We start from the raw sequence: 25294 nt of genomic DNA on the forward strand, positions 1-25294 counted from the left end.
TGGGCTGAGGCTAGGCTCATTGATGCCTCTTTTCAGGTTTCTCCCCATATTAGGGCCGGAAATGCACATATTCAGCGTTTTTATGTGTAGAAATGTTAAGAAATTTTGAAAAATGTAGAGGAAATACATTTATAAATCAGATCAGTGGACAGCTATTGATTTCTATTTTATGTTATTATGCATTCATATTATGGTATTTTGTCATGCGAAGGGAGGCGGAGCAAAAACTCAGGGGACCCCTTCTTTAAGTCAATCAGGCAGGACATACCTCTGTGATTACACAAGCTGTGCAATCTAATTAGCTCTCTATTCTACTCATCTCTGATAAGAACAGGTAATGTCAGGTTTCCTGAGGAAATATCAGTCTTGAGATTGAACCATCTCTATTCATCACCTCCCGCCTGTATGCATGCTTTGAGGTCTCTGCAAGCCTGATTTACAGGACCTTAGGTCAAATTCTTTGAAAAATCAAGTGCGTTCCACCTAATGTATTTTTGCCCACTTTGAACAAATGTGGACCCTAGGTGTCTGCGACCCTGAGATGACTTGGCAGCAACGCCCAGATCCTGGCTGGGGTGTCTCTTGTTTGCCAAGGAGCCTCTATGAGATTTCCCAGCTACTCCTTTTCCTTCCTGTGCACCCTCCAACCCCACTTCAATGAGGAGCCTCTACCACACTTAAAGAACACTGGGAAAGGATCATGAGAAAGGCTCAACCATTAACCTAAATTATTCTCTCTGGCTTGAAAACACAAAGCTGAGAAAGAGTTCTCACAATTGAGGGAAAGTAATAAGTTTGCTGGTTATGGTAAGAATGTTGTAAGCATCTCGATAAACATGCTGCACACAGATTTTGGGCTTTGCTGGTTTTATTGTGCATTCCAGGTTTTAAATTAGGGGAATCCTGGATTTTGTCAGTGTACACATGGACTTCATTCAATGAAACAAGAGTGAACACATCCCACTTGAACAAACAGTAAGTGACAGTGAATAGGAAAAGCAACCCCCAAAGCCAGGCTAAGGGTGGCTGACTGGTTGGAAAGTGGACCAGTTAGTGCATTTTGCATCTTAACTAAGAGATGGATCAGAGCAATATCTGCCCTCTGTTTAATAAGTGAAGGCGCTGCACTACACTTCCAAACTCTATTGGGACAGAATGCTACTGTACAGTACCTAATTAAAAAAATAACATGATGTTCTGAATTTGGTTGAGTATTAATTAATTTATTTTGCTATTTTTGCCTCTCCACAGCATGAGATTTTGAAAATTGTCCAATTTCTGCTAGCACCACTACCACTACCACGACATGATATCACTAATGGAACTAAGCTGAAATTCACACCCTTCCTTCTTTCAGCAATGTCATGTCAATATACTTAAATATGATAGTTCAGCTCTTTGTTTAAATCCCACGCACGCACGCACGCACGCACGCACACTTAGGCGGATCGAAAGGGAAATGTGTTGCCTTAACATCCCACCTTTTCCCAGATCCTGGGGGGAGTCTTTGCCTGGTGGCAGTGTGGAGAACAATGGCAGGAAACTGTGAGAGGATCGAGGGAGTTCCTGTTGGCAGGACTATGCTGAAGACGAGGGTGGCGACCCGCCTCTTACAAGTGGATGCTGGCCCTTCCGCTCTGGCCAGTAGGAACTGGGCTCTTTAACACTGTAATAAGCTTATTGTTCGAAATGTCTTGAAGCCTTTGATTCAAAATTTCTGACGTTTAAAGGGAGGGATGCTACAAGTGTTGCTTTGTAAAGCAACAAAGTTTCAGGCTTGTTTCATAAGAATGATGACATCTACAGTGGGAATTAAGTCACTTTCACACCACTTGCACTCAAAAAATGATTTTGTTCATTTAACTTCTGGTTATTGTCACTGTTTTTTTAAAACAACTGAAAGGCAGTTTTTTCTTAATCATTCAAAGCAAAAACAAAAAGTTCTTTACAGAGTCCAATGCACTTTTAACTTTTAATTTAGACTTTATTACTATAGGGAAATTAACTCCATGCATGACAACCTGTCAGCAGCACCAAAGTGTTGACATCACTGATACTGGGATAATCCATGACCCTCCGGTAATCTGAGTGGACCGTGCAGCTTCGACAGGCTTCCAGCCATCCCACCCAGGCCCTCTCTGCAGCCGGCACGCATCACTCACCCCAACCTCTTGCACCGTGCGCCCTCCAGCAATGCCAAAAACTCATTCCATTGTTCTCCACAGTGAGACATCCCTTTGCAAGGGTGGCCAAATCTTGCCACCAGATGTGAGGATGTGTGTGTATGTATACATGTCCATGTGTCTGCAGTCTTGCGACACATTACTGGAAATGGCTTTGACATTGATGTGTCATGTATTCCTGGTAAAATAAATGATTCTTAAAGTGTAACAAATAGCACAGTGTGCTGTTTTTTGCTTAAAGTGCTGAGATCTCATTTGTAAGATTAAGGTCCTCAAATCGACCCTCAAACCAGGCAATGCCACAAGCCATTTCTTTTCTGATAGTGGTCTTCTCATCACACTATAACTGAAGTTGACTTCTTGTGCATTTTTAACTAATTCCCGCTGCTGATAGTTGGAATGTAAGATAATTCATTTCTTGTGCAACAAAGGGTTTTTCCATGGATGGATTCACATTTATTGTGGATGGGAAAAGGAAGAGAAGGATCAATTTGACGTCCCACAAATTCTGGAAGCCAAGTGTCTAGACTTTTTCCTTTCCTTTGTGAGAGCTGCAGACTACATGATTTAATGTCTAGAGATGATCACTTTGTCAAATTGGGTGATTGCAGAATTGCAGCACATGCAGCACACAGTCGCATGATGTCATCTTGACAAAATGTAAGCGATTAATTTGGCTGTACAACATGAAATAAGTAAAAGTGGGCTTTACATTTTTTAATATTCAAATGTCCTGTAGCTTAATAATAGCTGTGCCGATTAGACACCCGTCCGATGCCCGGTGTCTGATGCAACGGTCTGCCAGACAAATAGTCATTTTGTATTACTGAAGGTCACAATGATCTGTCATGGAAGTGACTCCAGATCTATGGTAAACATCAAATTAAAACTTAACGAGTATCAGATTTATGTGGTTGTTTTACTTCACGGAGGCTTCTGATGAAGGACATGTGACAATCTGGCATAATATCTATTCACAGCCATGTCCTGTGGAAATGTCCTTGATAAACACACACAAGTGCTACAAACCCTCATGTTAAAAAGCCATCTGGATACAAAAACCTGTAATTTTCTGGGGAAGCATGCAGAAGTAGAGGCAGTAAACAAATGTTAGTCATGAGACTGAGGAAGCGTTGGCTACTCGCACACAAGACCCAGTGGATCAAGAGTTCAATGGCAATGTATTCTTAGAAACAGGAAACCTGCAATACATCCACTGGTCCACTGAGGTAAATAAAGGGATGTGGTTCTTGTCGGTTGGTGTACGGGTAAGTAAACAACACAAATGTCTTCAGGCAAGGAGGCGGGCAGTACAGATTTTAATTTTAGTTTTCTGCAATATTTTTATCTTTGTATCAAAGGAAATGTGTGCCATCCTAAACCTCACAGGATGCTACAATGACTCATATGTTGATGGAGCAGAAGACAAGTTAAAAGTGTGCTTTCAATCCAGTAAAAGTGTCAAACGTTTAGCATTTTGCAAAAAAAATGGGGAGGGGACATAATCACTGATGATGCTCCAGGCACAGTCCAAAACCGCAGACGCCACAGTCCTTTGTGGACCAAGGTCACGGCTACGAACACACATGCTTTTGGTCATCATGTTTGTTTGGAGATGGGCGCATTTACCAGCAGATACAAATGGCATGCAAATTGCTTCCACAGAGACCATCCACTTACTGTAAAGGGAAGACATGGCACTTTTCCTCTGGGACTTCCTAATTGTACCTGTTTGCATATACATTGTGTGTGAGGAACAGACACTGGCACGCCCTGCTTTGTCTGGAAACAATATTCATTTCAGTGGAAAACATTTTTAAGGTCACACCAGGAAATCCCACCCTTCAATATGTGGGAAACAAAGCAGCTATATAGTTTCTACAATTTGCCTTTGAAGACAGTGAAACAGATGGAGGGAAACAAATATAGAGACTTTTTGTGCCAAGTCTCAGTTTAAAACCAGCTTGTTTTTATTTACAGTATTATTATCTTAGCACAAACCAGCGCTGTCAAACATTACTGACAAAACTATGTTGCAAAAAGCTAAAAGAAATAAAGCAGAAAGCACATATATACTGTGTGAGAGCCTGTTCATCACTTCATATGTGGGCTTGCATGGTTTGAAGAAGAATGAACAATAGAAGTTCTTGACGGCTTTAGAAAAGAGTCTGCTGTTTCCGTTTTTTTGTCCTGTCCAGATATGAAAAATGCAACAACTATGAAAAACAGTTTTTACAATTTACTAAGCAAAATGAGCACAAACATAAAGTAACACAGAATGAAGGTACGTCCAGTGTAAATACAGTAAATGCAGGTAATCAACACATTATCTAAAATCTTAGCCAATGAAAAGGGCAATTTCAAAGCAGAATGTTACAGTAAATCTTCATACAATCTAAATACAGTACAAATGTACTGCAGATGAAACTGATCAGTGATTCCTCTTTTTGAAGGCTGAAACCAGCAGCTCCCCACTTGTTCTTACAGCATTACTGTAAGTTAATGGCAGCACCCTTGCTTATACCTGTAATAACTCGACCAGTGTGTCAGTTCCAGCTGAATTTACTCACGGGCCACCTAAAGTTCAGAGATCTCATCTAAAAATCTCCATACATTCATAAAGAAAAACTTCATCGATTTTCAATGGGGGTTGACCAAAATGACTTCAGGTAATATTTAAGAATGAAGAAACACTCAGATTGCTCCATAATTACAATGCAGAGAAGTTATAATTTATTCCTCCTGCAAGATGCCTCGGCAGATGGTTTGGCACAGGCTCAAAAACTACAACTAGGGCTTCCTGGTTTCCTCTGTACCTTCCCCAGCAATGGTAAGGCCGAGAGGGGGCGGAGCCAGCCTGCTGGAGCGCAACTTCTCAGTCCGCCATTGTTTTTCCTCGCATAGGCCTATGGCACTAATATTCTAATGGCCATAGGTCCTGTTGTAGATTATTTAGGAGACAGCGAGTACAGGGCCAACAAGTTATGCCGTTTGGAGGAGGAAGAGGCTGCCCGTAAGGAACCAACACCCGCAGCAGAGAGACCAGAGCTGTCTTCAGGCAGAGCATCGGATACATCGTGTCAGGACAGACCAGAAAAAAAACATCCGGGAAAAACAGTCAAATGAGCACTGAGTAAGTATTAAAATTAACCTTTTATTGTTTTAATTTGTGCTGTGAAGTTTGAGTAAAGTTACAAGCTGCTGTTTATGGTGTTTTAAACTGTCAGAAGTAGTGTTAGGTTAATTTGCCAAAGCTAGCTTGTATATTGCTGGCTGACAGCAACTCTTGTACTAATAAAATAACTAATTTCATTCTTTTCTAGGCAATATTGGCCGGGCGCGTATCAACACATAGACTAGTCTCTGGGGACAAGTTTTTTTTTTCCAACCACTAACAGCAGACGAAGAAAAGAAGAGGGCTTTTGGCTAAATGAGGAATTTGAGGCTTTCTAATACCTGTCTGCTTTGATTCACTTACAAATGATGTCTTTATTCAAACACACTTAAATATAACCTTTTGTTAAAAATCTAAAGCAATGTCTGAACATTTGTTAGATTCAGTTGTACTTTTTTCAGCGCAGACATGATGCATCTAGCTCTTGGCTGTTGCAGTAGGCCTGGGCAGCTGCGTACTTGCCATATGACGTAACTCGTTGGCGTTGACTCAGACTGTGCGTGCTGAAGTACTTGCTGTCTTCTAAATAATCTACAGCAGGACCTCCGGCAATTGAATATTAGTGGTGTACAGGTATGCAAGAAAAACAATGGCGGACTGAGCAATTGCGCTCCAGCAGGCTGGCTCTGCCCCCCTCTCAGCCCGACCATTGCTGGGACAGGTACTCAACCAGGAAGCACTAGTTGTAGTCCTTGAGCCCGAGGCAAAAAAGTCCTCTGAGATGTTTCAGAAGCTTTTTGCAGAGGAATAAATGATAATTTCTCTGTATAGATAATATGGAGGAATCTGAGTGTCCCTTCATTCTTACATACTACCCAAGGTCATTTTGGTCAGCCCTCATTGAAAATCAGTTCCTTTAATCAAAACTAAATTGTTTTTTTGGATTGGTGAACACAGCAGTGGCAGTACAAAGCTCTATTTCACACGCTGTACACTAGAATGTGTCATATTCATACACATTCAAATCTATATGAACAAAGACATGCACATGTCCCCTTAAAATCATCTCTCCAGCATTATGGAATATTCTCTTAAACACAAACCATTAGCTATATTAGCTTCAAAAATACTGCACTGAAAAAACACCACTACAGTGTTTCAATATTTTTAACTACTAAAAAAAGAAACTATAGACCTTCGCCTTGGCACCAAAACATTTTCAGTTTTAAACGCATAAAGGAAACATATACATATGTTTATGCATCGGGGCCTTTTGACTGTCAGTAACTTCTATTTCAACAAAATAAAACAAAATAGAAAGTTCTTACTAAATTATAAAATTCTCTAGATGAAATTATAACCATTGTGTTGTTGATCCAGAGTTTAGAGCAATAATTAGAGCCAAAACTTAAATCATGTTAAATCATGTTCAGCCTAATCACTGACAGCCAACTCCTCTCCCAATAATATGAGCATTAGCAGGAGCAGTGTCATTTTGCTGTGCTTTCTAGTAAACCTGCACAACAAAAAAACAAACAGAGCTGGATGTGAATTTGGTAGAGAATTGGTCACTTACAGAGTGCACAGTATGCAAAATAGTGTTTAGGTATAATATAATAGGTTTAATAGTGTAAGGTTCTATGTAAACTTTACCTTGTATAGTGCCTTAAGATAACTGTGGTGAATTGGCGCTATATGAATAAAATTGAACTAAACCGTGGAAATGAAAGTATGTTGTAAAATCTTTGTCTAGCTCATCCTTTATAATAAAAAGAATAGCTCCCTCAAACTCAAAATGATCTCCAGAATCAAAATCATAACTGTCCTCAGAGTTCAAAGAGCAATGTCTAGTTCGCTGAGGAATTCACGTTTATTTCACACAGCTGAAAAAACGATGGAGTCTTTGTCTTGATGCCATAAGAAATTACGTTGTGATTCATTTCCCCATGTTCAGGAACAGTACATCATTTTATCCACAGGATTTTTGCATAAAGCTTCTTATGGTACACTTTATGAGAAAAACTGAAGATATAAAAAGAATGAAAGATTTCTGTCTAGGAGGTGGAAAAAAGGTACGCCGTTGCCATGTCTCCAGCAAAACAACAAGCTCAATCTTCATAACATCTTGGGAGGCTAAAAAGTAAGAGGTGAACCCCAAAAGGCAGAATTCAAAGGCCTTCATACAAAAGGACTGTCAGATCTGAAAATATCTGAGTAGCTCTTGCTGTTCATGTGCTCAGTGTGGCTGTCGATGCTGTAGCAGCGGTGGACCTCTGTGAGGGACGATGCCACGTAGGATGCAGAGCGAAAGAATTCGGTGTTGGCAAAAGTACCTGCAAACTGTATTCTTTGCTGGTTCCAGTGTCTCCGCAGAACACTTTGAACCTATGAGAGGAGCCAGTAGAAGGATGTTGAGAAGGATGGCAGTGAGCCTTACAGGTTAAAAGGTCACATTGTTCATAATTCCTGTAGTCGTTCAAGAAAAGAAAGCTGGATCTGTAATGTCTGTGTCTGTGTCTGTGTGTGGTTTAGGTTTGACTTCTCTCAGGCTGATAAATATTTGGCATTGTTAACTTTTTCCCATTATTCAAATGTTTGGTACAACTTGGAATTCCTCTGTTTAAGTGTAAAGGGCCCTCTTCCCTCTTCCAGTCTTACTGTATTCTGTATCTGCCCAAAATGTGAATGAGAACTCAAGAACTTTGGCTTACTCATAATAGATATAGTTATAACCATAGAGATAGTTAGATACAGAATTAAAAATTTGATCATAAAATATAATGTCTTTGTTTTTGTTTCCTCCTTTCAGTAAGAATGCTTCTTAGACTGAAATTCTACTGCTGTAGCTGTGTGCTCACCTCGCCATTGAAGAAGCAGAATATTGTAGAAACCAAGAGACCCTGAATGTAAAAAAAAGGGTCTTGAGAATACGGCAAGATGTGAAATCCTTTAAGCTCCAACATCTGCTGATTTCCAATGATGTGTTCAAGCTCCTGTCTTATACTGTATAAATATTTAAACAGCAACTACTGGGGATTTACTGAACTGTTTATTTCAGCCATACAAATCTACACTTTTACTTGGTGCTCATTGTACCTGATAGTGCTGGAGGATGACGATGATGTACATGTAGATCTCCAGCATCCACTGTTCACGGGGCTTGTAGTTCAGCAGCACGTACTGGATGCCCAGCAGGGGAATGAGGATGAGTGTAGCTCTCACAGCTCTCATGTAGAGGCTGGACTCGGCCTGGTGCGACACTCTCAGCTTAGTGATGAGAACCCGGACAATGTTCAGGAGGAAGAAAAGGTTCACCTGGAATAAAGAATGCTACACTATTATTGAAAATTTGTTGCCTTCAGACTTTAGAGGTTTTTCATCAGTTTTGAAACTTCACAGAAGTTGTAACAACTGAATACAAAACATATATATTATGGACTATTTGGATTTCCTATATGCAGTAGGTTCAACTCTTACCACCAATGCAGCACAGATGGGACCATGGATAATGTATAGCAAGGCTGTATTAGAACTGACCCAACAACTGAGAAAGCAGGAATGAGTTCATTAGATTTTGGCAGCACTTTCTGATGAAATGTAGCTTAAACTCTTTAGAAACGGTTCTTTGTGGTTGTGATGAGTAGGAAGACTCACTTGTCATTGTAGTAGATGTGACGCGCTATTGAATGAATCACTGTTGGCACTAGTGGAAAACCTGCAAATGGAATGAAAACATTGAGCACAGACACAATACAGAGGTATATTGTAGGACACAAGTGTGTACTCACCCCATCCTAGGAGATAATACCACATAAGATGCTGTTTCTCTGCAAACACCGCCACGACTATCAATGTGTGTAGGTAAATTCCCTCGCACAGCATCCAGAAGTAGTTGCAGCTCATCAGATAGAGATGAATAAACATACACATCTTGCAGCTTGCCTAGAAATAAAAGCTACTATGAGACAAGGCAGAACACGAAACAAGCAATGACAAAACGCAAACGGAAAGGCTCTGAATACTTACCGAATTCTTAGTCATTGGTCCCTTATTTACAACGATGAACCAGGTGATGGTGATGACTGAGGATAGCACATATGAAATAAAAAGGTTTTTGTGAAGCGTTATCCTCTGACAGCTCAGACTCCTGAGGGCAGTGGAGAAGAAGAAACACATTAAACCCATGCGGACACCTTGATTATATAGTTTGGCTTTTCCAAAAGTCCCACTTACTTGAAATAGAAAAATATGCCTAACGATATGAGCAATGACACTAGTGACAGTACATGACCGGTCATGACCAGGTAAAAGTGAGTCATGGCTGCAGGGACAGTCATGTTGTTTCTACAGTTTGTAAAGTTCGTCCACGTCCTGTTGCTCTCTGGATGACGACCCCATTCCCCCGTCTCCATGCAAACCTTAGACGCCATTTCTGTAAAGAATACAACCATTTTCTTATTTCTATTCTCTTGCTTCTATTTTCATCCCCACAGGATGAGCTTCAAGTGCTCAGTAAGTCTTTATTAGGATGCAGTGGAGAGCACAAACTTACCATGGGTGTCAAAATCGTCATAGTACCCTGGGCAGCTCTGCTCTGTGGTGAGGCCAGCTTCAGTTTCATCCCAGCACAGCCATCCATCCCACGTTGTGTTGCACACTGGTCCTGCAAACACAAAGAAAGGATGCACACACTGTTGAGTAGTAGTAACATTTTCAGGAAAGTCCCTTCTTCTTTTTGCTCATTACCTGTCTTTGCTTTGTGACGAGACTCTTTCACAATCTTCTGGAAACATTGATACTGGGCTGTGGCTATTTGGTGCACAGGGTGATGCTCCTCTTTGTAATTCAGATGGTTCTGGTAATCGCTTTCAGGGCTTGCCTCCAACAGCAACTGAGGTTATAGTATAGATATATATACGAATAACAAACACAGATAAACAAACACTAAACATTGACTAAAATGTTGGCTGACAACCATCATTATTAGCAAAATATTTGCAGCAAAATAACCTGAATCTAAAAATTCTCAAGCCATATAGTGCCTCTTTGTCTTCTGCGCCCTATTAATTCTTAAATTAAAATACCAGATGTGTTATGTGTATTGTCTAAATAATACTATTTATTGGAGAGGTTTTTTTTTTATAAAACTGGCCTCTACTGTAGTTCTATTGAATAATTGAAGTAAAGTAAAACATGCAAGAGTAAATAATACCTTGTTGAGAGTGAACAGGAGCAGGATGAACACAGTGCAATTCACATCCATCAGCTCTGATCTTTCTTATACCCTATGGAAAGTTCACACGTAGACAAAGAATGACCCTTTTTTTTTACTCAGACAGCATTTGAAACACATAATGAAGATAAATTAAAATTAAATGTTCCCTCTCAATTGGGTTTTATCTAATGGTTATACAGGATATGACTTGAAGAAACAGGTAAAAATGTCTACACTATCACAAATAGCTTTACTCCAGAGCTCAATAAAAACAGCTTCCTGATTTTTAGCAGCTGCTAAAATGATTCAACACTGTGATGACAGGTGACAGGTCCAGTTCATGTACTCTGTGGTGTCTTACACACACATTTTAGATAGCTCGTTTTAATTAGCTGTTTTTATTATAATTATTTCTTGTAATCAGGATAGAATTTCATTACAGAGAAATCAAATTTAAAGTATACTTGTTGGCTTTGAAATTTAATAAGGGAAAAAAACTACCTTTATATATTCATCAAAATGCAACTAACCTGATCTATGTCTCCAAAGCCATGTTTTTGAATTTCATTAAGGCAGGTCTCTTTTTAGGTTACAGATTTGCCCTTTCGCTTCCTCTGTCCCCCACAGTTTCCTTCCTGCATGCTTATTATGCATGTTGAGCAAGTTTAAGCAAGGTTTAGCCAAAACACATCAAATGCCACAGCCACTGTGACCAGATGTGTGCTAAGCTCTGCTTCATGTCCACATTTTAAACAGTGCATGGCAGATAATATACAAAGATACAAACAATAAGACTGAAATGTGTTATGTAAGGACAACATGTCAACATATCACATCTTTACCATCCTACATTGATCGAATTAGAGTGGGTCAAAATTAAATAGAAATCTATTATTGTTGAGTAAAGTAAATTCAACTTAATCTATATTATAACAAAACATTAAAACATGTTTTTAAAAGTCTTGTTTGGCTCAGTGAGATGTAAAGTTAGAAAACATGTGTCTTGTATTGGAAACTTATCTACTTTTCTATTGACACAGGATGCATTGGCCATTTAGTTATTGTATAGATTGTGCATTAATGGTTGAACTGATAATTAGACCAGTTTTCTGAAAACTCAACAGGAAAACATAAGTGAATCTATTCATAACTCACTGTACAACAAGAAAATACTTGATTTATATTTCAGTATTTATTTAGGTTTAAAATTGGCTTTATAATGTAAATTGATCGTGTAAATGCGCAGTAAGAAATAATTTTCATGATAGATGGACACATCTATTATTATTTTTGAAAAAGGCCTAAGGGTTTGTTTAGTTTAGAACACAGAAATGATAGCAAACAAAAGAACTGAGGGCAATAAAAATGCCACAATGTTCAAAATAAGCAAAGTGAAACAGTAATGAAAGGCGGTGAGAACGGAATTAAGCAGAAGGCCCCACGACTACAAGATCACAGAAAGGTTTCATCAAGTTACTGAACAACACTAAACAAGCTCAACGTGGTTTATCATAAAAATGCCGCAATGGTTTAGTCAATTTACACTGAAGAAGGCTTGAATACCTACATGTTTGCAATATCAACTAAAACCAGAACCACTGCAAACTGCGTCATTACATGCGCAAGCGTCAAGGTGCTGACAGAGCTCAGATGATATAAACCTCAAACATAACAAACAAGTGACATGCTTCCCAAATCCTGTATTTTTCTGGGAACAAATTTGTTTATATAATAAAGTGTCACAGAATGACAAGTTCTATTCTTTTGCAACTCCCCAGATGTTATTTCAGGAAATCTTTGTCACTTCAGAAGATTAATATCTTCTTGAACACACCCAAACATACAAAGCAGCTTTCTAGCAGCCTACAACAACACTTATTAACGTCCACTTATGTGGACCATCTGTGTCAGAAAACAGGGATTTACACACTTCTCCATGTCACATGTGCATTATTCAAAACACATTGTTCAGAAATCTGTCTTCACTATGTTATGTTGGCCGTGGGAAAAGACGTTTGTGGTTAAGTGTGACAGAATTGCAAGTGGGTGAATGTTCCTGTTAGATCGTAAAATGTAGGCAGTAATTTATATATATCACACATGGCTCTGACAGATGGCATTTCAACATGTGGACTGCTTAGGCCCATGTTTTCACAAAAGAACTTTTGCTTTTGCATTTATCAATATTCAAATATTGCTGTTTTAAGCAAGCAGTGAGGTTGAAGAAATAGGGATGAAAACTTATGTTTAGGTACAAAACTTATGACATACGTGCATATTACAGTGTAACACTCAAAGCTGAAAATCAACTGATGCCTTAGTACTGTAAGCAAAGTACAAGGAAAGTAATCAGAGTCATAAAATGTGTAACTAACAAACTCACTTTTTTAGGAGATGGAAAAATAATGCTGCGTCTCGAAAAGTACTCCGCCAGTCTGAGACTTTTCCGTTACTTCAGAACAATGGCTTTATGTGGTTTCATGAAGAGTAATCCTTTAGCATGTGTGTTTCACCTCAGAGTCAGAAGCAACACTGCGCTGTCTTGATAAACACTGACCGGGGCTCAGGATGACATCACACTCCTTTTGTGGAAGCATAAGGGGCGTAATGAACATTACAAACCTTTGCCCTTACTCATAGCCAGTATTCAAATGTATATCATATATTATATGCATTAACTTTACTGCCCAGACTGTTCATTTTAACGTCAATTAGCAAAATAATTTTATTAATTTGCATGTTTACTATATAGATATACTGTAGTAAAAGGAATTGTAGATATACATACATGCATACATGTAACTTATTGTTTTTCATCCTTGTAATTATTGTTGTTACTAATACTTTTTTCTAGGATTTATTAGCTTTATCCTGAATTGTACAGGATGTGATTGTTGAACATCAGCTATACTGACTATAAATTTCATTGCACTAATTTTACCCTTGGTCTTTTTGTTGCTGTTCAGCTTCTGGACGTTACTGGAAAGGGTGAATAATAATTAACTGAACACAATAGAAGAAGAACGATTTGGCTGTGAGTCAATAGGTAGGTTAATCGGACCTATCAGCACGAGGGCTTCTATTGCTTGGCAACAGCGCCCTCTGTGGGCCACGGTTTCCGTGGCGACGGCTTTGTTGCCTTAGTCTGCAAAGGCGTTAACCTAGTCGTGTTTCACTGATGTTTAGGCATTTCTCAAAAACAGGCATTATTTTTTAAGGTAGGTGCGCATCACGCTGTATGTGTGTTGAGCTAAATAGCACGTGTGGTTTTGTTCAGTCAAACAGCTAAGCTAAAAAGAATAGCTCCTCCTGCAAATGTTATATCCTGCTGTCATGGCAGGGTAGTTTTCTGCAGCGACAAAATGTTCAGGAAAACTGCCTGGAGGAATGCAGTTAGTGATGCAGTGAGTTTCCACCAGGACCAAGCCCTCAACGCGACCATATTTCTCCTGAAATTCAACAGGATTTCTGCTCAGAGAGGAAGGAGACGAAAGCAATTTCAAGGTAAATCAACCTGTGATCCAAGCTCTACATTGGCCAAAATATCAAAGAAATTGTTCCATCAAGTTCCCCTGTTTGTGTTGTGCAGGTTTGCCTGGGTGACCCCCACGCATGCACGTGTCCTGTGTTCACCAAAAAGCAAGAGCCCTGTAAACAGATGGTATCAGTATAATTAAAACAGCAATAGGAACTAACTGTACAGTACAGACAGTAACTGACATGTTTAAACTCTCTAAAATTGGGTAGGATGTAAAAATGTTTAAACATTACTTCTTAGAGAGATTTATTCTTTAGATCAGATGTTGCCTTATTTGAATTGAAGTTTATTACTTTTACTGTTTTTTCCAAAACAGAAACTGTGAGCATTTTATAGATGCTTTATATATTTCACACAAATGTAGTTGTAATCAGTTAAGCTACTATTGAAATTATTTTTATTGTATCTACATTAACAATGATATTTACGTCAACTAATATCTAAAACAACACTTCTAAATATTACAGGGTTATACTGTGAAGATTTAGACTTCCCAGAGAACACGAATGTAAGTATGTACTATAAGTTACGTGTATACATTGGTTTTCAATGTATTAATCACACTTCTGTTACTAAACTTAAAAAGGAGAAAGAGATTATATGCATTTTCTGCTTAAAGGGTTTTTCAAACTCGTTTTGGAACGGCACAAAATAATTTGCTGTGTAAAGTTCATATCCTCCTGCTGAAGTTTAGTGTCATAATTCTAGATTCATTCCAGCCTGGACTTGGGGAAAGACAGATCTTGGAGTTACTCCATGGTTTACACCAAATCAAAGCTCACCGGATAGAAAATGATGCCTCTGGGACCTCAAGCCAACCACTCACAGGCCAGGAGCCTGGAAATGTCTGTCGGAAAGTTGTCCAAGCCCAGGATGTGTGTCCTATCTGTCAAGAGGAGCTGCTGGGAAAAAAACAGCCTGTGTCCTACTGCAGGTGTGGAAGACTCTCGCTCGGGTCGGGCTTAAATGCGAATTTCAAACTGTTTTAGAACAATTGTGTTTTAGGGTGATGTAAGATATTCTAATGAACTCAAGCTGCACTGTTATCCAGAACATGACCCCAGTATATTTTTCCACTCTAGTCCATATTTTATTCTTATAGAATAACTCTTATACACATAAATCATGGAGAAAGTATGACATTTCTTTTTGCTCTCTTACGGTAGCTGTAGTCTTGGTCTTTTGTCTCTTCCAGGTTTGGGTGTGGTAATAATGTCCACATCTCTTGCATGACAGTGTGGGCAGACCACCAGAAACTCTAAGAGAGCAAAGATATGGTGAAATGCCCCCTGTGCAGGGAGGACTTCATGTCTCTGAAGTTTCTACAGATGCAGGCAAAAAATGCATCAAAGCTCTTCACCACTGCTGAAAGAGAGAAACCAGACAGACATCTGAGAGTTGTCTGCCACTGCTGTCGAATTTGTCCTGTAACTGGCAAATGTTTCAAGTAAGTTTATGGCAGCTGTGTTGTGAGAAATCTACAATATATTTACCATATGTGCATGCAGTGGTGTTTAATGTGTGTACATGTGTAATTATGGTCTACTGAATAACTCTGTACGGTGTTCTAGTCATTTTTATTCCCAGGATTTCTTCCACAAATAATGTTTTTCCAGATGCAAAGTCTGCAGTTACTTCTATATGTGAGGACTGCTCAAAGAAAGGCTGCCACCCACAGCATCAATTAGCTTTCCAAACTGTAAGTTTAATTTTTCAGCTTTAATATGCTTTAATTTATGACCTCATGTTCAACATGAGTTACATCATGGCACTTTTATGTGTTTAATTTAATGATTCTTATGGCACCAAAGCTTCTAGTGGCAGTCATTGTAAACTCCAGTCAATACAAAAGCAAATTAATATCATATCAATCGCAAACAGAAAAGGAGAGAGAAGTGGCATGTTGTGGGAGAAGGCCTGACTAATGATCTGGATGAAGTGACGACAAATGCCAGGCAAGTTGATGACCAAAGAAAAAGACACTACTGTTTATAATGAAATGAGCTTTTTACACTGCCATAAATCAAACTATGGAAAGAAGCTACACACACACAAACACATGCAGAGAAGATAAGTAAGGTAAGACTTAAGGTAAGACTTTTTACTGTACTGTACAGTGTGTACAGCTTGAAAATAAGTAAATTCACGAGTTCAAAAGTTCTAGACCATAGAAAAATTATCACGCTATCATAGATAAATTGATGTTCAGAGTAATACTGTACCATATAATGAAAATACAGTATGTTTGTACACAAAACTGCTGCCTTGCAAAAACTTAATGATATATAATTTCTCCTCTGTTTCTTACTACATTCAAGTTCCATATGCACTGTGTGTCAGAACACACGGAGGAGGACCCAAATGCACAGCGCAGACGAGGTATGGTTAATCAGTAACGTTTATTGTCCAGGGGTAGTCGGGCGGTCCAGGTCATACACGGTAAGGCTCAGCACAACGGCACAAAAGAGCCAGGCAGGATCAGGTTCGGGAAACATGCAGGGGTTTGGTACACGGTTAAACACAGCAGAGGTACAGACGAGGGCTAGAAAAAACTCACAGGTCAGACGGTCAGGTAAATGTCACAATCCAGGCGAAGGTACGGAGGAGGTTCAGGCAGGAATCGGCGGTCAAAACAGGCAAGATCTGCAACACGGGATAATAGATAACAGATAACATAACAGAGCGCTGGATAGTGGTGCAGGGATACGACAATCTGGCGTCTGACTGCTGGCTGAGGTGGTGCTTAAATCCTGGGTGTGATTACTGATTAGTGACAGGTGTGCGTGGTGAACCGGGATAACAGAAACAGCTGAGGAGAAAACAGGAAGTCCTTTCAACATAAAACAGGAAATGACATGAGAAACAAGAGACAAGAAACCAGATCGTGACACTGTGTAGTTGGGATCCTGCAAAAGTCAAACTTCTGCCCATTGGATGGATATGTAATTTATAATCCCTTAACCTGGAAACAAGATGAAAGAAAGACCTCCTCTAAGTTGGCCTTGTGCCTTTCTGACAGCTGTGCCAAACAAACCAAAAATAATTTAGAGGACCTCTTTGTCCCAGGAGTGGCACTATGGGCCAAGAACCCACAAACTGCTCCATCACATGGTTCTCTTAGCTTGGAAAAGTTGACAGACTCCTCAAAAAACTTGAACATCTCACATAGATTATTAACAAACCAGCTGTTTGGCTTGTGCATTACCCCACTAGATGATACAACAAAAAACAACAAAGTGTATTTCAGAAAAATCAGCAGGAAGGTTCTCCTGAAAGCAATTTTATTAATTATCCAAATAAAGCTGATTCACTTGACAATCAAAATGTCCGTTCCTCAAAAAAGACAACAGCAGAAACCACATCTGCTTCCCCCCGCATGTTTGTACCTGTGAAAAAAATCCAAGGACATCAACAGGTTAACCTTTTTATAGGCTTGAAACCACAACCAGTTAAAAGAGCAACAACATCGTCTCCTCCCAGGAGAATAAGATTTCAACACAAACTGAGAAGCACTGTCACCACTCAGGACAGGAACAACATACTCACTTCAGCACTAAGGATGACTGGAGCCCTGATGAACACAGCAGTAAAGTAAGTCATACTGTAAGCTAGATAAGTGTGTTAGTATTTATATCTGCGTTTTTTTGGGGGTATGTGGATTAATTCCCCTTTATTTACGTATTAAAGTTGGAAATATTTCGAAATGAAAGTTGTGCTATGTTGCTTTTAGTATTAATAAAAGAAAAAAACAAGAATTTGTATCAAGTAAGTTTATTTGAACGCACAAAAAAGCTAAGACTAATATTACTACCATAATAGAGAGGTAAACATAGAAAGGTAAAGGGAATAGACTGCCCATTAAAAGAAAACAAAGCCTATTGGGTTTACTGGCTAGACACAGGAGGAGCACGCCATATAACACATTGAAATCAGTACAAATACATTCGGCAAAAAAACTAACAGAAATGGCAGTAGGGCCAGCAGAATGTTCACGCTGATATCTTTCAGAAGAAATCAATTGGACTTGTACTGTAAGCATACGGCTTGATGAAGTGCTTGCTGCTACATTTAAAATACAAAGCTGTAATGTTTTTACAATCCCATGGGAAGTGTCACTCTCTAGACTAGCCCAAAAATGACTGACTTTGGTCACATGTGTTATATGACAAAACATTCAGTCATAAAGTGAAATGCAGTGTAACGCTCAGAGATTTACTTCTAGAAGAAAAACAACACAATTTAAATGAAATTACAGACACATACATTAAATGTTGCTTTACTACAGTATATACATAAAAAATATTCTTATATCAAGGTAGCTACAAATTCAAACTTATCAGTGAAATGTTTTACAACAGTACCATGATGGAAGACTTTTTCAAAATTAAGTTCTTGTAAATATTGCTAATACCATCATTTAATGTAGTGATGGTGATTGTTTGCCAAAAAACATCAGCGATGGGGAAAAATAGCATTGTATTGTCTGTAAATGATTTGTGCCAGCTAAACAAAGTGGCACATAAAGTGTGGTGTGCTTTAGTTGACTCAAAGCAACATTAGCAGTTACTAGGAACAGAAGGATATGAAGACAAATATGTGTTTTAACAAAATCTAGTACTTTTCAGCATAAATATTTGTTAGAACTTAAGCTTTTGTCTTGCACTAAACACATAGTACACAAGTACATAACTAAACACAAGTACATCCAAAACTAACAAGTGTCATTTGGTTTGTAAGTATTTCTCTCAAACGAATACTGGACAACTCATGATTGCAATAGATAAATTTCTAAAGGATCACCAAAGTTAGCAAAAATCACCCACATGAATGTGTGTACCAAAATGTATGCCAATGCATAAAGATGTCAAATTCTGCTTAAAACCACAAACGTCGACACAAAGAAAAAAAGGAAGTGTTGTCATACATTATCTAGGAATGAAATATTTAATTTACAGTATATTTCAAGGGTGTTACGGCACTAACATTGATAAAACATCACTTTTTCAACCTTTATTTAGTGTTTTTTGCCTCAACTCATGATGATTAGAAACCATATATTGTTTTTATATTCTGAAGACACTGGGGGAAAATAAATCCATAAAGGCACCAGCTGTCATCAAGTAGAGAGAATTGGTGTGGCTCAACACAATATTTTGGTTTCTTTTGACATCAGATTACAAATTAGTGAATGCTAACATTAACTTTATGTATCCTACTTTTTGCCTCTGAGCTTTGCCGCAGTACACGTTATAACCAAAGCTGGGCCTTTTTTTAGGCAAGCAACCACATGGCAATAATTAATCCCATAAAACAACGTGATCATATTGGAATACTAACATCTAATTAGTGTCTTGGATGTGCATGTACAATTGTTTTTATTTGGCTATTCCTACTTCTTTGAAGTAGCTATAGGCAGTACAATACAAACACTAGCTACTAAATTAAACCTGTAAAGTGTAAAGTTAGCGCTACAACAAAATGCAAACAGTTTTTATATAAACAAGTTCACATTCATCATCATGCATTTTAAAATAATTGTAGGCTTAAAACTGTATCGGATCCAAAATGAAAGCTTGGGTTTGTGATGTACACAGATCCATCAGGTTTCTGTGTCAGTCACAGGTGGGAAGTTTTCTATTCACCCATTACTCACATTATTTGTTTTTAAATCTTCTTTATAATTTACTGCAGGCATTTATGGTGAGGGTAAGTGCACTACTGTAAATATATAGACCTGTATTTGTGTCCATCCTGCAAACTTACCATATTTTATTAAATATAGAGGAACACTGTGCCCCAGGTAATCACATTAGAACGTTACAGGCAGTAAGAAGGCACCCTCATTAATGCCAGTACTGGGGACTATGGAGGAATGTGATCGCGTGGACATTTTGCTGTGAAGAATCTCGCTGGTGATTTTTAGAATTGAGGTGAGTGAAAGGACATGGTGCACAAAACCTTTCTAACAGCAGCTACATAAGGCTTCATCATGATGTAGATCTTATTTTACTTCTTGAGCTAGTGTTCGCATTCTTTGGCAAAGTTGTACAATCACATAACTCAAAAACCATGCCTGTGAGCTAGAAGAGTGGCTGGAATATACACGTATGGATTAAAATAGCAATGGGACATTTAAACAAATGCATTTGTTCGTCAATCTAACTTCACTTCGTCAGAGCTCTCCCCTCACGGACGTGCTTGGCACTCCTCTTCTCTGCTTTCACTTTCTCCCTCACCTTTCTCAGTCTTCGTGGAGGTGGCGTCCCCCTCGACTCGCTGTCCTCTTGAGCACTGGATGTATCCATAACATCTCGCTCCTCCGGAATATTGGGAATAGCCACACTGCTCCCATCTAAAATGTTCCTCAGAGACGGGTCCTCCGGCGTACAGGTTGCAGTGGTGCCACTCTCACTACTGCTGAGATCCTGCTCTTCACCGCAGCGGCCTGGTCGGTTATAATGGGACAGCGAGGAGACCCTGATTGAGGGCCTATCCCGATCTGCTTCCCGGATGTTCTGCTGAGGCTCGTTCATGTCTACCCCTGAGTCTAAGCTGGTGTCATTGCTGCTTGGAGGGCGGTGGCGACTTTGAAGCTCAATGATGGAGTGTCGCACCTGAGCGGCCGGCTTTCCGTCCAAGGATACAAACCAAGCTCTGGGGTGAGACGACTTGCCCCTAGTCAGCTCCAGCAATGTGCGCTCCGAGATCCCCTGTAACTCACTGGGCACACCGTGTCCACTGCCGAAGGCCTCCATACCGGCTGCCTCGTTAAGAGTCCCAGGCACAGAGACGGAGGATTCAAGCAGGTTATTGTAGCGTCCCCACACACTAGGGCTTTGACCTTGAGGAGGAGTTTCTAGGGGACGGGGCTCATCCTGGCTGATCTGCTGTGGACTGCTTTCACCGTGAGAGTGGAGATGGGGGACTTTGGGTAGCGTTTGGGTGTAGCTGTCTTTACTTGCAGGCTCTGAGTGAATATCATACTCAACTCCATTGCGTGGGAAAGTAGCAGACTTGCAGCCTGACAGTTGCTGTTCTTGAGCACCAAAAAGCTCTGGAGCCTGAATAATTGCCAGCGGTTGGTTATAAATGTGAATCAGCTTATCTTGAAAGAAGTTGTCAGAGTTCATGTTGGCCCGGTTTTGGTCTGACTTTTCCCTTAGCCTTGCTACCTCTTCATTATAGATGTAGTGCGGGGACTGCTGGGACCCTTTGATGTTCTCATAAAGAGGCGCTGCTAGGTGACTCCCTGGATCTTCCACATAAATGTTATAGTTGGCTTTGTGCCTGGGTGTGGATAAGGCTTCACACTGGACACTGCAGGATGCAAGGCTGTTGTCGCCTGAACGGAACAACAAACCCTCCTCCATGTGGGTGGAGGTGGTTTGGTCTTTTTTCACCACTGTGAGCTTGGAGAAACGAGCTCTTCTCCTACTAGGCTCTGGGTTATGTCCTCTGTAAGAAACAGAACAGATCAACTGTGGTTTTATAGGACTGCTTTTTATATAGATAGACATATAAGACTACTAATAAAAGATGATGTGTCAGACATTATAGGGACAACTGAAAATATTATGAAATTTACCTAACTGCTACGAAACTGTAATTCTTAAAAATTGTTAGTTTTTCAAAATTACTTTTAATTGCAGTAATGCAACCAAACTGCAATTAATATGTCTGAGACTTCTCACCTGCAGCAGTGACACAACAGCAACGAAAGTAGTCCGAACACTATAGCCAGTGTTGCTCCCAATATTCCCATCAGCAGGTACGTGTGGTATGGCAGGAAATCCAAATAGCTTCCGTTGCCCAGATAATCTGAATAATTCATTATGTAGGCAGGCGTAAATACATGCTGTTTGTCCAGACAAACAACCTTTTTATGAAAATAAATGAAGGTACTGTAGATGAAGTGTGTACCATTTGAGGAGGGTAAGGAGGCAGCAATCCAGTAGCCCAGATGAGAGGCTGTGTAGGTCCAGACCAGCTCATCACCAACTGCTTTGACTATTCCTAGACCCTGATTCTCCCAGGCACCTTCAAGCATCAACATTGACAAAGCTCAGATCAATAAATGAATTTCACTGAAGTTGAAACACTTCAGTCACTCTATTTTGAAGTATTATTTTGTAATGGGGTTCAATTAGATATGTAATCTTTATTCGTACCGGTTTTCAGATTTAATGCCCATGCAGGCACAGTGTCAGAAGCCCCAAGGTGGGTGTTGTGTCCCAGGGGCAGGATGATTTGAATGGGCCCTCTAACCTGGAGCTCCTCAGTACCAGAGCACAGCAGGACACTAATGGCTGCCACAGGCTTCAGCTCCATATCTCTAAATACTGAACACATTAGGAGAATTCAACAGTTAAAAGGTAAAACAAAATCTAATGTTTAAGCTTTCAAATGTGTTAGAATAGAATGAACCACTAGAACAACAGATACATTATTTTAGATATCAATGTTACACTTAACACACCTGATTTGCTACTGATCATGCCCGGTGTGCAGTTGACACAGTCTTTAGCAAGCTGGTGCTGTGGCACAGTTAGGTACGCAGTTAATGAGGAGATGTTGCTCTTGTCAGTGATCATGAGAAGGTTCTTGGGAAACATGACCTTAGGCTTGGAGGAGCTGTCTGTAAAATCAAGATGGCACATGATGAGAAGGTCAGAATTCGGACGTTCCAGAAATGTATTTAAACAAGCTACAAGTCTCTTAAAGGGACAATAATTGGCGGGTGTGTACACTTGCCCAGTAACTTTCCAGTGATGAGAACTGAGTCTTCATATAGCCAGATGTTCCCCTGACTGTGAGGGAGCAACAGCAACGTCACAGCAGAGAAGACTGCAGGGAGGCACGGAAAAGGTCAGGTTAATAGATTAACAGATATTTGTTGACAGCTACAGATGGAAATGGAAATAGTTGATGTAAATAAAGCAAGTGATGCTAGGTCACTATATAATCAAATATAATACAGGCTGCGTAGCATTACCACCAGCAGATGGCAATGCTCTCTCAGCCCGTTTTAGGCTTTAGTCATCTGGCTCAGCAGCACAAGAGGGAGGTGCCTGTGATAATGCATAGTGAAGCAGAGCTCTGACATAGAACCCTTCCTTAATATGACTCGCTCCATCTTTGCTATGCTGTTTCTACCTGATTCAGATTCAGTCAACTACTGTAGAAGAAGGTGGGAGGACATCATCATGAGGTCAGGTTGGGTAGGGAGTCCCTATCCCCCACTACTGTTGAATGGGTACAGGACAAAGACACTTTGCCTAATAATAATGATATTGGAGAAGAGCTTCATGTAACGGTCCCCTGCAGGCACTCAAACAGCTGACACCTTAAGGTTGAAATCTATTGCATTATTTAGGAGTAATCTTTGATTTTAGTTCACAATATTTACTTGTGTTGTTACTTACTTGGTCTCTTGGTGGTGCCCCAGGGCAGGGGCCTGGGAACGTAGCCTTCCATGTTTCCCAACAGTGTCAGACTGAGGCCTGGACTGTAGCCTACCCAAAGCAGAACCTCACCTTTCTGCCCTGCTCGGGCAGAGCTCTGCAGTGTGTGGTTCACATAAACATCCACCAAAGCACCTGAAAGTGGCTGACGAGAGATCAGGTCTCTCACCAGGACCTTTAATGCAAACTGTGACTCTGCAGAGAACACACCAAAGAGTCATTAGGAAATCTAATGCACAGTCATCCCTGTATACTGTAGATAACAAATGTTTTATTTGTATGCAGACGGGCCTCCTCCACTTCCTCCCTGCAGAACTCTGTAACCTTCTCTCTTTCAAAGTGATGGGCCGAGCACAGCTGAATAGTTGAGACATAATGTAAGATGAAATAAATTGTGCTTCCACATTATGTCTGAGCTTCTTCTCGTCTAACACTATGCAAGTTTACTACTTTTTCCAGATTAAATGTAAACATGGGCTTTGTTGACTTCAGATCATAATCAAGCTTTTGCTGTATCAGTAAAGAAGCACAAGCGTATTATGCCTCATATATACATATGTATAATATAAGAGTAAATGACCTGCTCATGCAAAACATGATGATAAAAAAGTCTAATCCCTCCAACTTTCATATTATACTTCTTAATCCTATTAGTGTCTTGGCCAGACTGTAAAATATGTCCAGTAAACCGCATCAGCTGAAATAATTATTTTCTGTGAAAATATCGCTGCTTACTTCACTTTAAATACAGCAAAATACTTCTCAAGACCCATGTTCCCATAATGTTCCCATTAAACGGAATCATGAGAATATATGTAGTTTAGCCTGAGTGTAGCCCAGAACCAAAACAACAGAACCACGTACCGCTCCGCTACCTCATTCAGCCATGAGTCCCACTCTCCTCCGTTCAAGCTGATTCTGTCTCTAACAACCACTCAGGCGTCTTTGTTTACCTGTTACAAGACCCGATGGAACTGAAAGCCCAGCCGAAGCGGTCGGCTCTGCGAGCACGGCGGCGAGGCCATTGTCTCCAGGCCAGGAGGGGGGCAGGCCGCCGCCCTCCTCCGCTCCTATCACCGCCCCATCCAGGCACAAAATCAACAGCAGCGACGGCAGAAGCAGCTGCAGCAGCGGCGGGTGGTGTTCGGCATCGGGCATGGCGAGAGGGGCAGCAGGCTCACAGACATACCGAACCGCGAGGAGCAAAGCCGGGGGGGTGAAGGACGAGGTCCAGCCGAGTTGTCCTCACCACGAGGGCCTTGTTCCTCTCATGGTTTCCGAAAAGGCTGCGTAGGGAGAAGTGTCCCGCGGAGAAAGGATGGCTGGTGCTGAGGCTGGGCGTGACCGAAGATCGTTTCTGGAAGAGCGATCCGTCACTAACACACAACAGCCAGCGTGAAGTCGGTGTAGTTTTAATCAAATAATGCAACACATTTCCGAATATGCTAGCATGTATGAAAGTAAAATGCGTATTTTTAAATAATTTCTTTTAATAAAAATCTATGAAAACTATTATCATATATTTTTAATATAATTACAAACTATATTGTAGTTGACGTTTAAATTCACCTTTATAACATGTAACGATCCAAACAATCACTGTGATCATTAGTAGCACTGTGATCATTGCTTTACCAAGAAAGAACCTCAGAGTGAGACATCTGTCTGTGTAGCTCTTCTTTGGTTTAACGGGGGAGGCTATTACATCATAGGGGTTTATGTGGCCCCTTGCTCCTTAAAATTCTGCCGAATGGGCCTATAGTCTGGGATACTGTTATGAAT

The 25294-nt window shown here is 40.1% G+C and overlaps 3 protein-coding genes across 5 annotated transcripts; 1 reads left to right on the plus strand and 2 right to left on the minus strand.

The window, feature by feature from the left end:
• Positions 1-4129: 4129 nt before the first annotated feature.
• calcrlb (calcitonin receptor-like b) lies at positions 4130-13064 on the minus strand. Of its 3 annotated transcripts, none has more exons than XM_041069869.2 (12): positions 12897-13062; positions 10511-10583; positions 10045-10189; positions 9851-9961; positions 9532-9730; positions 9325-9445; positions 9087-9240; positions 8953-9013; positions 8776-8842; positions 8395-8628; positions 8157-8198; positions 4130-7683 (listed from the first exon to the last, which is right to left on the minus strand). In XM_041069869.2, exons 2-12 carry the CDS (start codon positions 10559-10561, stop codon positions 7477-7479), a joined length of 1392 nt encoding a protein of 463 aa, XP_040925803.1. In that variant the 5' UTR covers positions 10562-10583; positions 12897-13062; the 3' UTR covers positions 4130-7476. The 3 variants fall into 3 exon arrangements, with proteins under 3 accessions (XP_040925803.1, XP_028998978.1, XP_055368909.1); XM_029143145.3 differs by having other exon boundaries at positions 8395-8613; positions 12897-13061; XM_055512934.1 differs by lacking the exon at positions 8157-8198 and having other exon boundaries at positions 12897-13064.
• Positions 13065-13737: 673 nt separating this feature from the next.
• Positions 13738-20288, plus strand: zswim2 (zinc finger, SWIM-type containing 2). The gene is given in 8 exon segments (XM_055512986.1): positions 13738-13967; positions 13969-14017; positions 14103-14163; positions 14519-14559; positions 14760-14839; positions 14842-14985; positions 15247-15750; positions 15933-20288. Coding segments are annotated over 7 exon segments (723 nt in total). The 5' UTR covers positions 13738-13875; the 3' UTR covers positions 15503-15750; positions 15933-20288.
• On the minus strand, positions 17807-24902 carry fam171b (family with sequence similarity 171 member B). Its single transcript, XM_029143141.3, has 8 exons — positions 24466-24902; positions 23474-23707; positions 22803-22895; positions 22528-22686; positions 22220-22390; positions 21972-22088; positions 21743-21869; positions 17807-21506 (listed from the first exon to the last, which is right to left on the minus strand). Exons 1-8 carry the CDS (start codon positions 24668-24670, stop codon positions 20216-20218), a joined length of 2397 nt encoding a protein of 798 aa, XP_028998974.1. The 5' UTR covers positions 24671-24902; the 3' UTR covers positions 17807-20215.
• Positions 24903-25294: the final 392 nt, after the last annotated feature.

Source organism: Betta splendens, chromosome 2 (genome assembly GCF_900634795.4).
Source record: "Betta splendens chromosome 2, fBetSpl5.4, whole genome shotgun sequence".
NCBI classification, from domain to species: Eukaryota; Metazoa; Chordata; class Actinopteri; order Anabantiformes; family Osphronemidae; genus Betta; species Betta splendens.